This window comes from Coptis chinensis, chromosome 3 (assembly GCF_015680905.1).
Source record: "Coptis chinensis isolate HL-2020 chromosome 3, ASM1568090v1, whole genome shotgun sequence".
Classification (NCBI taxonomy): domain Eukaryota; kingdom Viridiplantae; phylum Streptophyta; class Magnoliopsida; order Ranunculales; family Ranunculaceae; genus Coptis; species Coptis chinensis.
The window spans coordinates 40006828-40023034 of NC_141458.1; the positions used below are offsets into that span (position 1 = coordinate 40006828).

General features: G+C 37.0%; 1 protein-coding gene across 1 annotated transcript; it reads right to left on the reverse strand.

The window, feature by feature from the left end:
• Window positions 1–2603: 2603 nt before the first annotated feature.
• On the reverse strand, window positions 2604–2996 carry LOC147509586 (uncharacterized). Its single transcript, XM_086597856.1, has one exon. The coding sequence runs from the start codon at window positions 2994–2996 to the stop codon at window positions 2604–2606; it is 393 nt and encodes a 130-aa protein (XP_086453982.1).
• Window positions 2997–16207: the final 13211 nt, after the last annotated feature.

Here is a 16207-nt window from a genome sequence, read left to right on the forward strand (position 1 = left end):
TCAAATTAATGAGGAAGAGTTTTGATAATTAACATAAGCAAATACTCCATTTTAGTAAGCAAAATCATCTCGCGGCAACTAACTTTTTTTCCGGTGGCTATTAATTTTTTTTTTTAAAAGAACCCACGGCAACCACCTTCCGTGGGATTGTGTGATCTCGTGGCAACCCGATGGCCATGGATTGTGCGATCCCGCGGCAGCTGCTTGCCGTTAGTATTTTTTTGTGTATTTAATGGAGGGGTGCTAGTACTGTTGAATTGGTCAAAGGGATGCTAGTCCCATTTATGGGGGTGCCAATACCGCGCCCCTTCTTTTAAGTCCAGTCACTGAAATGTGACACGCTTGACTTTGGAGAGCAACTGAAGCCAAAACTTAAAGAGCTTTGGTTTCATTACAAAAACATGTCTAAAATAGTCAAGTGGAAACTAGCAAAAAAAAAAGAAAAGTCATTGATTTGAATCGGTCTAGGTTCATTCAATCATGCTTAATTTTTCCCTTCCCAATTACACGGTATATCTATTCACGACTTTGCAAACCTCATGTATAAGGGTTGTATACGTCCAAGTTTTGGGTACGGGGTCAATCCCTTGTAGCGCATTTCCTTATTAAAGAGTTGGACAACCTCATTGATCCTCCTAGCCCTGCAGTAGCCATCAATCAAAATTTCATAGCTAACAGTGCCAGGCATTTGGTGATCCATGCATTAAATAAAAACTCTTTTTGCCTCTTCCACTAGTCCTTGAAAACAATATATGTCCATCAACACAAAGATAATACACAAAAAGATGGCGGATTATGTTTCAGTCATGGTAAGGATTGTTGCTGCAGCAGGAGTATCGAGGAATCGAGCTTGCTGGTCCATGGTGGTTTTGATTGGCTATAGTATCCAATATAATACAATGGTTGAATTGAAGTTATGATCTTTACTATCTTGCGAGTCCATATGTATTTTGGTCTTGATATCTGTTTGTACAATCACAATATTATCTTTTAATGAAAAACAATGGTTTATCGGAAAAAAAAACACAAATATAAAACACAGTTGCAGAAATAATTGGGATCATACTTTATTTGGAAAGGTGATTTATATATATATATATTTGATAAATATATTTTTTTAACCCTGAACTTAAGGGAGCCAATGGGTACATGCAGATTACCCAAAATCGAACCGGAACCGAAACCGAATGTTCTGGATCTTAAAATATAGACCCATTAAAACTGGGTCTTCAAGAACCGAATCGATAAAGAACCGAAATCGTAGAACCGAATAGTTAAAAACCCTTGGGTACCTGAACTGAAACCAAAACCGATTATTATGATTTTGATATATAAAATTTAGTATTATATTACATTTAAAGAAAATCAAACTCATACAATATAAGAGCATCTCTAGGTGGTGGTAGCATACTCTTCATATTTGAAGAAAAAGTTTGAAGAAGTTGGTTGCAAATTTCGACCAACTCTACGTGGTCGCAAATTTTGACCGCAAATTTGATTGTAGGGGCTACCATACGCGCCATTAGTACTGTCGCACGCCTTTGGTACTGTTGCGTGCCAGTACTAATGGCGCGTGCTATCAAGTACAAACTCCAGAATTTCAAGAAATTGCTTCATTCTCACCCAACCCTCCAAAACTATCTCCACAACTATGAATTCTTCTTCATCATTACAAAAAACTAGCCAACATACCGACGTTGCCGAATCAACTCAACAATCCTGTTATTTTGATACACTCAATCAAGAGAGGTGCCAAATTTGTACGTCAAGAAAACACCTTGCGTTGTCATGCAAGTATATGAACAAAAGGTGTTGTAAAGCACCACATTGTCAAGGTTATATGCTCATACATAGAAGTTGTAACGAAGATGGTGAAGAAGTAAGATTTTTGAAATGCATGTATGATATATGTCCTGGTATGGAATATATATATGGAGACAGTTTGTTGATATGCACGTATTGTGGCGAGAATGATCATTGGTATAGGTATTGCCCCTATGCACATATATTATGCCCAAATGGTTGTGATGGTGTTAGAGAGCTGAAAAAGTTTGCGAACCTTGAAGAAAAATGTCTTGATCTATTGAAGTGTTTAGTATGTGGAAAATGTGAGTGGTTAGGTGCTATGTAACTTTTTAATGTCTTGATCTATTGAAGAAAAATTTCTATGACTATGTAACTTTTTTTTTAATATGAATAAACTTTAATTTTATATAAATATATATATTCGTTTAAATTATATATATAGAAATTGATTAACATTGTTTATTGATATTAAAAATAAATATGCATCTACAAAATTAAATTACAACAATCAATGTTGGTCACCCCTAATGCTCCATAGATGCTCGACAAGGTCGCTTTTAAGTATATCATGCATAGTCTTTGATTGAACTTGTAGAGTCCCCTCAATGTAATACATGTTCCCGAGTAGGTGGGATCTGTGGTTGCTCTTCTGGATAAGGAATGTACCTCCTCATTTCATAATTTTTATTCTTAGCTCCGATTATCATATTGTGCAATATGATACACACTCTCATAACAGTACCCATTGTCTCCACATGCCATAATTTGCAAGGTTTTGCCAAAATCCCAAATTTAGCTTACAAAACCCCAAAAGCTCTTTCAATATCTTTTCTTGCAGCTTCTTGCATCATTGCAAACCACTTCGTCTTTAGAGCATTAGGGTTTGAAATTGTTTGTATAAATGTCGTATAGTCAGGATAGATACCATCAGCTAAATAATAACCCATATTATAGTTATGCTGATTTACATCAAAATAAATAGGTGGAGAAGTACCATTGATCACGTGCTCAAATACCGGCGAGTTGTCCAACACGTTGATGTCATTGTGTGACCCTGGCATCCCAAAGAAAAAATGGCATATCCACAGGTCTTCAGTTGCAATAGCTTCGAGAATAACATATGGTTTTCCAAAACGACCATTGTAAGCACCTTGCCATCCAGTTGGACAATTATGCCATTCCCAATGCATACAATTAATGCTTCCCAACATACCCGGCCATCCATGTATGGCAGAATGTGCAAGCAAGCATTCTGTATCTGCAATATTTGGTCTTCGTCAAGTAGACTGAACCGTACAATTTGATAATTGCATCACAGAAATGTCTCAACGCCTGGTTTCCAGTTTGCTCAGAAATATATAATTGATCGTCAAGTTGATCAGCCACCATACCATAACCAAGAATACACAAAGTTGCAGCCACCTTGATCAAAGGATCTATACCATGTTTACCAGCATTGTTAAATTTAGGTTGAAAGTACTTAAAATGAGTCTGAATATCGTTGAAGATGTGAAGAAATAAATATTTTTTCATATGGAAGCGCCATTTGAAATCCTCTTTTGGAAAGACAGGATGATCGACGAAGTAGTTGGCCTTCAAGATTTCCAAAGTCAAAACATAGTTTCTATGTTTAACTTTTCGACCCTTCTTTGAACCACCATGTGGTGCCTTCAGAGCATGTACTTGTGCTTGTGCAAGTACAGCCAAATGGTGCTTCAAAAGGGGAATGACGTTAACAAATTCTTCATCAAGACTATCTATCGAGTCATCCGCTGGGGAAGATGAAGAAGAAGACGACGATGAAGATGAAGATGAAGATGAAGATTGAAGGGGAAACATCTCATACATTTTATGCATGATCCATTTTTTGGCAATGTGTGTGTGTTGTTTGTTAAGGATTGATGTGAAATGGTTAAGTTGTTTGATAAAAATATTTGAGTTGAGTGTATGTAAAATGAAAAAGGAGATGAGTGTAGATATAGGATGTAGAATTTCGGCCATTTTTGCCCATTGGAGCACGCGACATTGGCATTGGCACGCGACAGTACCACTGGCACGCATGGTGCTGGTCAAAGTAAAAAAAAAGTTGGGCGACATTTGCAATGGTGCGCGACATTACCAATGTCGCTCCGCATCCGCATCCGCATCCGCATCCACATCCAAATTGCCAAATTTGCGAACAATAATGCAAACAAGCAAGTGATGCGACCGGTTAAACTACCACCTAGAGATGGAATTCTGAGATATTCCAAACTTTTCCTTCAAATATGAAAAAAAAAGGCAGGTTATACTACCACCTAGAGATGCTCTAATATAGTGTTTGTTTTTTAGGTGTAAAAGTCTACTAAATATATATAGCATAATAGGAAATATGTGTTGTTAAATTTATATTTTATAATATTACGCACGCTAAACAAGTGTATTATATATGTTAATAATAATGTCAATGTGTACACGTATACTATGAATTAACTAATATGTATTGTATATTTATTAACTGATACACGTGTTTAAAAAAAAAAAGCTAGGATTAGGCTGGCCCCCACCTGTATTAATAAAAACTAAGATTTTCTTACATAGATTTTCCTTCCCATATCCTCATTTACAATATTGTGAAGATCATGATCGATAGGAGGAACAAAATGAAGAGTAGAGAAATTAACATGCTGATCAAGACTAGCAAGATGGTCCGCAACTCTGTTCACCTCTCTAAATACATGCAAAAAAAAAAGATGAAATTGAGTTTTGACTTTTTTCCTTCTATGGCAGCAAGCACATCTAGACAATACCATGGTGGTTTCTCCAGTTTGTTGATTGCGTTGATTGCTCTCAAGGAGTCAGATTCCAATTCAACCTCTTTGTAGCATGCTTCAATGCATTGGTCTAAGCAAATTTCAATTGCTTTCATCACTTGAAAGATAACTGAGTGTCAGCCTCCACTATCATTGAATCCAGCAAGAACTCTCCCCTTTTCGTCTCTTATAACCCGTCCATGTCCTGACCCCTTATTGTTAACTGCACCATCTGTGTTAGCTTTGACTCTGCCACTTGCAGGGGGATTCCAAGTGCATTTAGTGTTGGCATGTTGTTTGAAGTGAACATCAATGTTTAGACTTCAAAAAAGGTTTCAGACTTGGGATGTGTCTCTCACCTTTGGCATAAGCACCTGCAAGTAGTTCTTGATATCTCTTTCCATCTTGTTAAAGACAAGACAACTAAAACTAGTTTAGATGTTTGCTAAAATCTTCTAGCATTTCTTTCCTTCCATATACAGTCCACTGAAGCACATATAAAAACTTTAAATATTTCTCCAGTATCCTCGGTATTGCACAATCGGATAAGTGAAGACCATTCTCTATTCACATTTCTACTGTCAATGAGAATACCCAACTTACTTTTGACTTTGGAGAAAAAGTCTTTGGAGTAGTTGCATTCGAAGAATAGATGGTGAGATATCTCTCCACTGATGTTACACAGACAACAAGAAGATTGATGGATGATGTTCTTTTGTACTAACCTTTCTTGCGTTGGGATGCTATTTGAGAAGAGTTGCCAGGTAGTGAACGAGTGGCATGGCAGAACCCATATTCCCTAAACCATGCTATGCCATTGTTTCTTATCCTTTTTCTTTGACAACACAATATAGGCACTATTTGAAGTGAAAAGCCCGCTATGATGTGGAGTCCAAATGATCTTGTCCCGAATCAGATGTCTATTGATATCAATTGTCATGATAGCTTCTATCAAGCTAGGATTGTGATTGTATCCCATTCACTACTGTATTCCATGAGCCATTAGTGAGAAGAGCACTCACTTTTGAGTTTAAGGGAAAATTTCATTCAGCTCTACCTTCGGCTTCTTCTATCAATGGTGATCGAGAATACCATATATCGTGCCACAATAAAGTGTCCTCTCCATTAGAGATAGAGTAGATGATGATTTTTTTTTTGCTTCTTTTCTTGTGTTCAGAATGCTTCTTCAAGTCCAGGAGCAGTCCTTGGGAATAGTCATAGATAAAAAAAACTTATCTTTGATGTGTTGCTTCCATGTCCAGTCAACCCATATTGTGTCCTCCCGTGTGACTAGTTTAAAAATCAGTCCATAATAGGCGCCAAGATTCCATCTATGTAAATTCATTATTCCCAATCCTCCTTCTTCTTTTGGTTGGCACACAGTGTTCCAACTTGCTTGGTGATGCCCTTTCTTCAGACTTGGACCAGACCACAAGAATTGGGCACAAATTTTCTCGACCTGTTCCAACATTGTCTTAGAAAGAATGAACGTCCTTGCCCAGTATGTGTGGAGAGCCAGTAAAACAGAAATAATAAGCTATAACCTTCCTACATGTGACAGTAATCTTGACTTCCAGTTGGAAATTTTGCTCGTGACTTTCTCTACAAGTGGTTGAAATTCTCTAATGCCCAACCTAGCTGAAATAAGTGGAAGCCCAAGGTACCTTATTGGTGGTTTGATCAATTCCACACCTAAGGTATTAGCTAGAGCTTGAGCGTATTGATCATGAACACCTCCCGCTAACAGAGAAGTTTTATGTTTGTTGATCTATAGTCCAATTGCTTTACCAAAGACTTCTAGACACTCTTTGATAGCTTGTACTGATCCCAACTCTCCTTTACAAAACATGAGCACATCATCCACAAATGCCAAATGTGATAATTTCACTTTCCTGCATTTTGAATGGAATAGGATAGACTTGTAGCTGAAACTCTGTGAGAGAATGCAGCTGGGAATCTCCATGACTAATACGAAGAGGTATGGAGATAAGGGATCGCTTTGTCTTAAGCCTTTTCCTCCCGCAAAATAACCTTCGGGAACACCGTTGATTAGGACAGAGTAAGATGGAGTGGAAATACATATTTCAATCCAATTGCACATATTGGATGGAAAGTTGAACAATTTGATCATGGCCTTTATAGAATCCCAGCTAACCATGTCATATGCTTTTCTGATGTCCAGCTTGATAGAGCATCATGGAGTTACGTGCTTCCTGTCATACCCCCAAAGAAGTTCATGAGATAAGAGGATATTATCCTGGATTGATCTGCCAAGGATAAAAGCTGATTGATTAGTCTGCAATAAATCATTGATAACTAATTTCACTCTATTAGCTATGACTTTAGATATGCATTTATAGACAGTATTGCACAATGATATAGGTATAAAGTCTTCAACCTTAGAAGGATTGTTGACTTTAGGAATAAGACAAATAAAATTAGCATTGACACCTCTCGGAAATTTACAAAATTTAAATGCATTTAGGATGGCAGAAGTAAAGTCATGACCAACCGTGGACCAACAACTCATAAAGAAAGAGGAGTGAAGCTATCTGGTCCTAGAGCTGTATTTTCCTTCATATCAAAAAGCGCAAGCTTGATTTCCTCAGGGGTAACCTATGTTTCAAGAACAGTTTGCATGTGCGGAGGAATACGAGCTTTGATGTGTAAGTTATTAAAGAAAGCTTTTCCACTTATTTCCTCCGATACAGAGCCCAGAATGTCAGAATAGTAATCAAGAATATTCTTTTTGACTTCTGCTTGACCAGTGACAGAAACCCCCTGAGAGTTCTAGAGAACCCATATATATTCCACCTCTAGCTTTCTTTTCTTCTAGAGACTTAAAGAAAAATGCAGTACACTTATCTCATTCTCTCATCCACTCATTATCTTGCTTACTTTGGATTTTAGCGGCTTCAATGCTTGCTAGTTTACTGTATTGTTGTAATGTTTCCTTTTCCTTTTGTCCCAGGAAGGGATCCCAAGGATTTGCCTGAACTTGCCTTTGTACATCATAAAACCACTCCCTTGTTTGTTCTACTCTCCCATGAATGTTGGAGAAATTTATTCTGGCCCAAGGTTTAAGTCTTTCCTTCAACAATTGAAGTTTTTGCATGAGGATATACATTGAATTGGAATAGATGTTGACTTTCTAGACATCCTCCATGATAGACTGGAATTCTTTTTGCTCAACCCAGAAATTCTTGAATCTAAAAGGCCAAGCCTTATTGCAAAAATCATTCCAGAAGAGAAGTACTGGTGAGCAGGGCCCAAAATATCGCCGAGATATCCGATATCTCGCCGATATATCTCGGTAAATTGGTACACCGATATCGATTTTTCGAGATATATCCACCGAATATTGAACCCCTTTTTTTTCGAGATATATCGAATTTCCGATATGAAAGTTTATATCGCCGAGATAATCGATATTTCGAGATAATCGATATATATCGGTTGACTTTTTGACCAATTATTAATAATTTAATATTGAAATTTCCGAAATATCCTATATATCCGAGATATATCGGGCGAGATCCGAGATATCCGGAGATATATGTGTGAGATATCCGATATTTTAGAAACTTTGGATTTGGTACCAAAAGAACCAAAGATATCCGATATATCTCGGTTTTTGGGTAGACCGATATATTCCACAAATTTTCCGGGTGAGTGATCTGATACTCCGTGTGGTAGGAACTCAACCGTGGAGTTAGGGTGGCCTGCATTCCATAGACTATTAACCAAACATCTATCAATTTTGGACAATATTCTGCCTCTGCCTTCCACCTTGTTATTCCATGTGTAGAAAAACCTGCTATAACTAAGGTCAAAGAGTCCAGATTTTTGTAGACATTCCACGAATTTCTCGGCTTCTCTTGGGTGCATTGGACTGCCACCCACTTTTTCCTTTCGTTGGTAATATTATTGGAGTCACCAACTACTGCCCACAGCATATGTACTGAAGAATGGATAGCTTGAATGTCCCTCCATAAATTTAGTCTGAGAGTTTTGACATTTTTGGCATAGACTACAGTAAGTAGAATTTCCTCATTAGTAGGCTTGAACCAAACCTTGCAATGTATGAATTGATCTGATTCATGTAGCTTAATGATATCCATCTTGTAAGGGTCCCAGCAAATCCATATTCTGCTCGTAGGGTCTTTGCTATAATTATTTGTATGTTCCCATGTTAGGCAACAAACGTTTCTAATGGAATCATACTTATCCTGTCGAACCTTGGTTTCGAGTAAACAGAAAACACTCAATTTCTTTTCTACCCAAACCTTGTTGATTGCTCTAGCTTTATTTGCATCATTTATGCCTCGGACATTCCAAAAGCACATCGATGTCATCATTTATAAGATTTCTTTTTCGAGCCTCTGGCCTTCTTTCCACTGCTTTGGTTCTTTGAGGTTATTTCTTGGTTCTTTTTGTTAGACTGTTTACATACTACTCTCACCACATTTCTTGCCAGATCTTGTGACAATGCCTGTTGGTATTGTAGCTTTTGGAGAGGAAGGGTCAGCAACACAACCCTCTAAGTCTGGTTCTTGAATCTGTCATTAAAATACTCCATTTCATTCTCATAATTTTTGAGTATTTCACCCTCTTCTTTGATGCCAGTCAAAGATGAAACCTTCCTGGTTCCATATTAAAAGTCATCTCAGCTTCCCTGCCCATTAACATGCTAAGAAGAGCAAACTCATGTGATTCATGAAGGACTACAACACTTATGTATTCATCAATATATTCTTGAGTCACTTCGGTTTTCTTCTAGTTCAACTCCCTCCTTTTCCTGGTAAACATTTGTACTCTGAATTGGGACACCTGAAGTTTCTCCCAGAGTGTCTGGAGGAGACCATTTCCCATGCCCTCATTAGTACCTATTGTAGCTGAAGTTTCTCACAAAGTGACTGTTCCTTCTTTTAAGTCTTCTTTTATGGCTTTTGGATAGCCTGATATTGGAGTCTAAAGTTTCCTTAGGGTCCTGAGTCATAGTTTTGGATTCCAGACGAGCTATGAATCCACATTTGCATGCTTGTTTATTAGTCCCCAAATGTGCATTTTATTACCTTTACAATGCTTCAATTATTCCCTTCTTATACTTAATGAACATACAACTTATAGCTTTCGCTACCTTTTGCAGGATACATGCCATTTAGGACATATATTCCTAAAACGTGTAGTTTAGCGCAAAAAGGATTGCTATTGACACTGCTTGGGAAGATTCCAGTTTAGGAGCAAAAGTGCCGAAAAATCAAAGTCAACTCTCAATGACTCAGGAACTAAAAGCTGAAGACTCAAGGATTCAAAGCTATAAGCTATGGACTCAAGGACTTAAAGCCAAATCAAGAATTCAATTATATGGGCTAAAGTCAAAAGCCCACAAAGCTTAATCTTATCCTCTAGGTTGTTTCTAGAAGAAGGGGCAAATATATAATTGGTGCCTTATATATAAACCAAAGTAGGAGGAGAAAGAACCTTATCCAAGAATTAATCTTTGGTCATTAGGAGTAGATAATATATTTTAAATTAATAGTGTAATTTGTTATTTACTTGTTTTCCATTTTTATGTTCTTGAAGTTTTAGTTGTTAAATCAAGTTCTTATTATCTTCAACACAAGTTTTCAATCTTTGTCTTCAATACAAAATTTTCATTACTTCTCTAATCTTTGATTCAACCCCAAAACACTAGCCATACTCATTTGACAAGTTCAAATGAGTATAACTATGTGAGCAAGATATCCATCAAAACCATTTCTATACATGTTTTTCTATCAAATCAATATTTTATTTAAGACTTCAACCCATTCTAGATAAAGAACTAGTGTTTCCATCATTAAAATATTAAGAACAAGAGTAAAGAAAGATTAGAAAGTTTAGAAATAGATTTTTCAAGCATCAAACCATTCCTCCTAACAAAGGATTTAAGATGAACAACAAAACCAACACACCACTATTCTCAACACTTCAAATGGTGCCGCCATCATGGATCCAAATGGAAAGAGGAAGATGGAGAAAAAAAATCACTCTTTGAACTCTTCTTCTCAATCTTATTTTCAAGTTTTTTTTTTCTTTTATTTCGTTACTGATGATTATTTTTCGTGTACTTCCAGTAAACTTTTGAGCAAACGGAGCCCGAGAATAGCAGGAGACGGTACACGGTTCACTAGAGACTGCTAGAGAACTTGTCGCGTCCGCACCTAGCAGACCTTGTTGACCTGCGCCGCACCTTGTTTTTTTCCAACGAAGATTTTGTTAGCTCAGAATATTCGTGTGTAAGTTAGCTTTAATTCCCCTCATTTTAATTCAACTATGAGTAGATAAAAAGTAGATAGATTTGCAAAGTTTTGAGTTTTCAAAACCAAAAATTCAATAAAAAAAAGAATTTAAAAATTAAAATGAATTAGTAATCCATCAGTAAAGTTAAACATTAAAATTAGTTTAGTAGCATGTTTAGGTTTTATTTTCTATTTATTGTTGTTTATGCATGATTAGATTAATATATAATATCATATAGTTTAATCAAAATACAAAAAAATTAATTAGGGTAAAATACAAAATAGTTTAAGTTTTGAAAGTTTAGTCTTTTGATTTAAGTTTACTTACCAAGAGTTGGGGATTCAACCAACTTGGACCGGTTGGATGTGCGAGGCGAGTAGTATATATCATGCTCACGTATCTCAACCCAACTTAGGGGTTGAAGTTCTAATCTTTGACGAACACTTTCTAAATTTTTACATATTTTGTTTAATTAATCATTAGTGAATAGTTAATTAGCTAAACATAGTTACTTTTCGTGTTTACCGTTTTCATAGTTTTAAGCCCACGAAGGCAACTTTGTTTTAGGCCCATGAAGGCAACAAATTGTATCTTATTCGCTTTGCCACATTTTGACCCGACTTGTGGGTCTTAGATAGATTAAAGTTGTAATCGTAAGAAAACACTCAAATGGTGGGTTGACACGCAAGACACCAAACACTTCGTCAACCCTACCACGTCGCCTTCACCCCAAGGGTCGTGTACACACACCTTGGGCAATACTTTCTAAACCTCCTCGCTACAAAGTGTCAGAGGATACTTGTATGTTACTAAGCATGCGTGCATGATTATGTAATTTACGTTTCAATCTCGTCTTCACATTAACGTTAAGGCTAAAAGAACAAAAATTGGATTAAGCCTCACTTTAGAACAGGCGTTGCGTGAACTGTTTGTTATCTAGACCAAACTAAAAAGATAAAATCAATCAAGCAAAGCCAATCTAGTCACGTCCATCAGGACAACCATTTAGCATGAACAAAAAGAGTAGAGAGCTACCAGATTCCAGTGGACCAACTACCTTACTCACTCCCCTCCCTCATATTCACCGTGAGTGAGATTCTTGGTGGCACACCATCTGATGAAGTGGTAATCTTCCCCTTGACGTGTGTAGAGCCAAAATCCTAGATTTGTGCCCACTATTCAATTCGAACAGGGCATAGTATCTAATTTACAGACATTGCATGCAAACTTTTCAAAAATTTCAAGGGCACAAATGAATTTCTGTAGATTGTGCATCATGCTTGTTTGAGCATCCATGGTTTACCAATATGCATTGCAACCATCATAAAATTATAGTGCAAACCCAAAACCTTGTTCTTGCTGTGGTAGTCCGTATCATTGGGCGTCTCAATGCACATCATATACCGAGTTCGAGCCTCATATGGAATATTTTTTCGATTACAAACATCAATTTTCAAATTTGCCTAGTACCCAATACACACAAGAGTTTTCTAATCATGTAGAAAATTCATGGAATTCCACCACAAATAGTCAACTATCATTCATATATCCACCTAGTTAGTTAGAGTGTGGTTTCACCCAAAACCCATTACCATTAACATCACCATCCATATCTAATTCATATCCCACTCCACTATTTATCACAGACCAACTTTACCAAGCAATGGCCGAGCAAACAATTTAAATATAACAAATAGCAAAGACCTTCTGTTCTCTCTAATCTATTTCAATCAATACCACGTCTGAGACTAATATTCTTCCCACCAGTCTAGAACCCAACCAAAAATAGGAACAAGGTATTACTATAATATAGCCAATTACTAAAGCCCATCCTGATATTTATGACCAATTAAAACCACATCACTATCCACCTGACTATTGTGTGAATACCAGATTATTCTATGATAATGACTATATGCATGAGAACACTCTGACATAAGAAACTCAAGAACCAGTGTTGGAAAGTAACTCGACAAACTTGGACGATGACATTGAGAAAATTTATGAAGTTCTAGATAAAGAGGACAAAGAAAATCAAGTGCCTGGAGAAGAGGATATAAATTATATAGTGGAAAGTGGATCTAATTTTAGTTTGGTCGTTAAAGACTTATTGATGGAACAAATTTGTGACATACTTAATATTGCCGATATGAACCACAAATTTGTGAAAACGCTAAAGCTAAATGAAGAGTTCTCTGAGTCCTCGAGATCATATGAAGAACCACCACCCGACCATCATTCCCCCGAGTTAACACCTCTCGAAAGCCAATCTCCATTCATAAAAAAATTCACCAAATTTTGAGGACTGCACCACTAAACCATTTCAAAGGAACCTCAAGCTCGCACTTAAGCCAATTGCCTTTGAAATCTTTCATAATTTTCTAAACCTTCATAGTAAAGAGACTTAGCCCAACATACAAACTCTCAAGACTATCATTCCAGTTGAAAAGAGCCCCACATTGAATGAAGTGCCAGAAAAAGAGAAAATAGAATCTAAGGTGGAATATAAGTTCTTGAAAGCATATGATGATCCCTTTATTCAAGTGGTTGAAAAACCAAGTTTGCCATATGTCGCATCATCTAAGCCTCATGAAGAACAACTACTACCACACACACACTCTCTTGGATAATTCAATGATGGTTTATTACATAAATTCCATGATACATTACATAAGCTTTCTCTTATCATTCTGTATCTTACACTTTGCATGCATCACATCATTCTGTTTGGGGGTAAATTCTCTACTATGTTTTTCTATAAAGATCCCCAACTGTTTAGACTATTAGTATATAGTTAACAACATATCATCCATCTCATATGTATAGTCTTAGGGAATCTGACATAAAATGACCCCACATATAGTCTTGAATATCTGACTATAAAATATTCATGTTATATTTTCTCGATGCATTCCATGGGAGTGCATCATTAAGATAACCGGACCACTCCACTTGGAGCGTGTGGCTGTAAGTGTCGGAGCCTTGAGTCCATGTATATCTTGCATATTCCTTGTTATTGACCAGCCTCTTTTTGTGTGTGAGATGTGGTATGGTCGTTGAACAAAAGAGAAGCGTATCAAAACCTAATTATCCCTCAATAAGTAAAGGATGAGTAGGGTATCGTTCCACTTTTAAGTGTATGTTATGTGAAGAACAGGACTGTGGAAAGGGGTTTGAGGGATTAAAACTAATGTTGTAGAGATTGTAGATTCTAATGCTAAACTAAGCTAAACTAACTAAACTATTGAGAATTTATAAGAGAGAGAATTCAAGAGATTAGAATCCACCAATACTTTTAATCTATGACCTTCACGCTTCATGGTTGTTCTTACAAGTAGACTACAATTAGGCAATCGGCGAGTGCCGATGCCCTTTGGATGAAACATCGTTAACAATTAACTCTACTTAAGGTTGTTCTTATGTTTATGCTATTAATATCTTCTTTCCTTTTATGTAAGCTCGGGCAGCCATTCAATGTATTACCAAGAGCAACATCAAGGAGTACTTCCTAATAGGGCAGCCATTCAATGAATCACCACTTAAGGCAAACACAAAGAATACTTCCCTAGGCTGACCACCTCGAGCTACCCTTCTAAGGCAACACAAAGAATACTTCCCTAACTCTAAAAGAATTACACTACTAGAAGAAAAGTAAAGAACACTAGCATGATATTAATATTGCAAAACATAAACCCTATTCTATACTTCCATCCCCCGGGTGTGGGCAATGGAACTAATAACTACAAACATAAAAACTAACCTTGATTGAAGAACACCATGAACCGGAAGAATCATTAAACTTTAAGCACTGGCTTCATCTCCTCCCCTTGAAGGAGAAGATTAGCCTTCCATATAGAAGGAAGAACACGAAGAAGCGAGAAGAAGAAGAGTTGAAGAACATAAGACTAGAAAGACTAATTTATTAAGACTCGACTAGTTAAAACCGATCTTTTATTATTAATCTCTCTCGCCTCAAGTTAGGAGACAAGAATATAAGTGAATTGGCAAATTACATGAGGCACTTAGGTCCTCTATTTATAGGGGTTACAATGAGTTCTAGAAGCATTCCAAACCGTCATTTGTTTCCTAATACAAATAGGTTTCTTTCAGAGTCCGACTTCGTCTTCAAACCGGAAAGGAATTGGCTACACTGATTAATTCGATTCATGCGTCCGGGACGCATTATCCATGCGTCCCGGACTTAATCAATCGCGTCTGGATGCTCGATCTATCGTCCCGGATGAAATCAATGCGCTCGACGCTTTCGATCCATCGCCCCAGGGCGATAAGCCGATTTTCTCTCTTACGCTTCTATCCTTCTATCCTCTTTTGCGGGCTTTGGTCCAAGCAACGAATCCTTTGGCCTTGGGCTTCCAAATACACTTTAAAATAGGTCCAAGTCGCATATTTAATAGCTCCAATTCCTTGGCCTTCTCCATGATTGTCCACGGACCTCCCATGTGATCATTGATGCTCAATTGCTTCGCTTTTACCCCATTTTCTCTAATATTCTACAAAACTCTCTTTTTCACTGTAGAATCTTAAAACACAACTTATAAACACTATTAGTCCACTAAGATGGCTAAACAAGAGGCATAATCGAGGGTTAAATAACACTTTTTGAGCACTTATCACAACTCCCAACTAGCCTTTTGCTAGTCTCTTAGCAAATAAGATAAAAAATAGATAAGTGATCAAAATCACATCCTAATAACAAAAAATAAAATCCTAACTCATTTTCAAGAGGCATCGCGAATTGCATTTACCATATGCAACAAGGCTTTAAACCTTTAAGTTCCCCAAAAGGACGAAGTTATAGTCTCGTGAGGGGGTTTCAAGGTGATATACCCACAAAATCAATCAATAGCATGTTTAAGAATGATAGTATTTTTCAGAGAGAGAAATTCTTACCCACTTAGTGCTTACCCCAATAGGCAGATCTCCATTGCTAACTACATTTCTGCAAAGACTCATAGATTATGATGGGAGATAGTAAAATTGACAAAATTCTCAATCAAGGCTTATGTGTGTACTTAGTCAATCTCCTATACTCTCCTATCCAAGAAACGGAATCCCTAGTTTACCATAGGTAGATAATCTCGACTTTCAATCCTCACCACGGTCATACTCTAGAAAAAGAATCTCTCGAGGAAGATGGTCTACTATTTTACCTCATGTATGTGGGGAAAAGAATAATGCATACGAACATCCCACATACTACCTTGAAAAACAGACTTCTGAATAAAAGTAGTCTCATGGAAAGAATGTCAATCACATATGAAGTGTCGGGTCCTTCACTTTAGCATCCTCTCACCTATTCTAGA

What these genes read in the sequence shown, in the direction of transcription:
- LOC147509586 (XM_086597856.1), bottom strand. Translation starts at nt 2,996, where the DNA reads ATGCATTGGGAATGGCATAATTGTCCAACTGGATGGCAAGGTGCTTAC.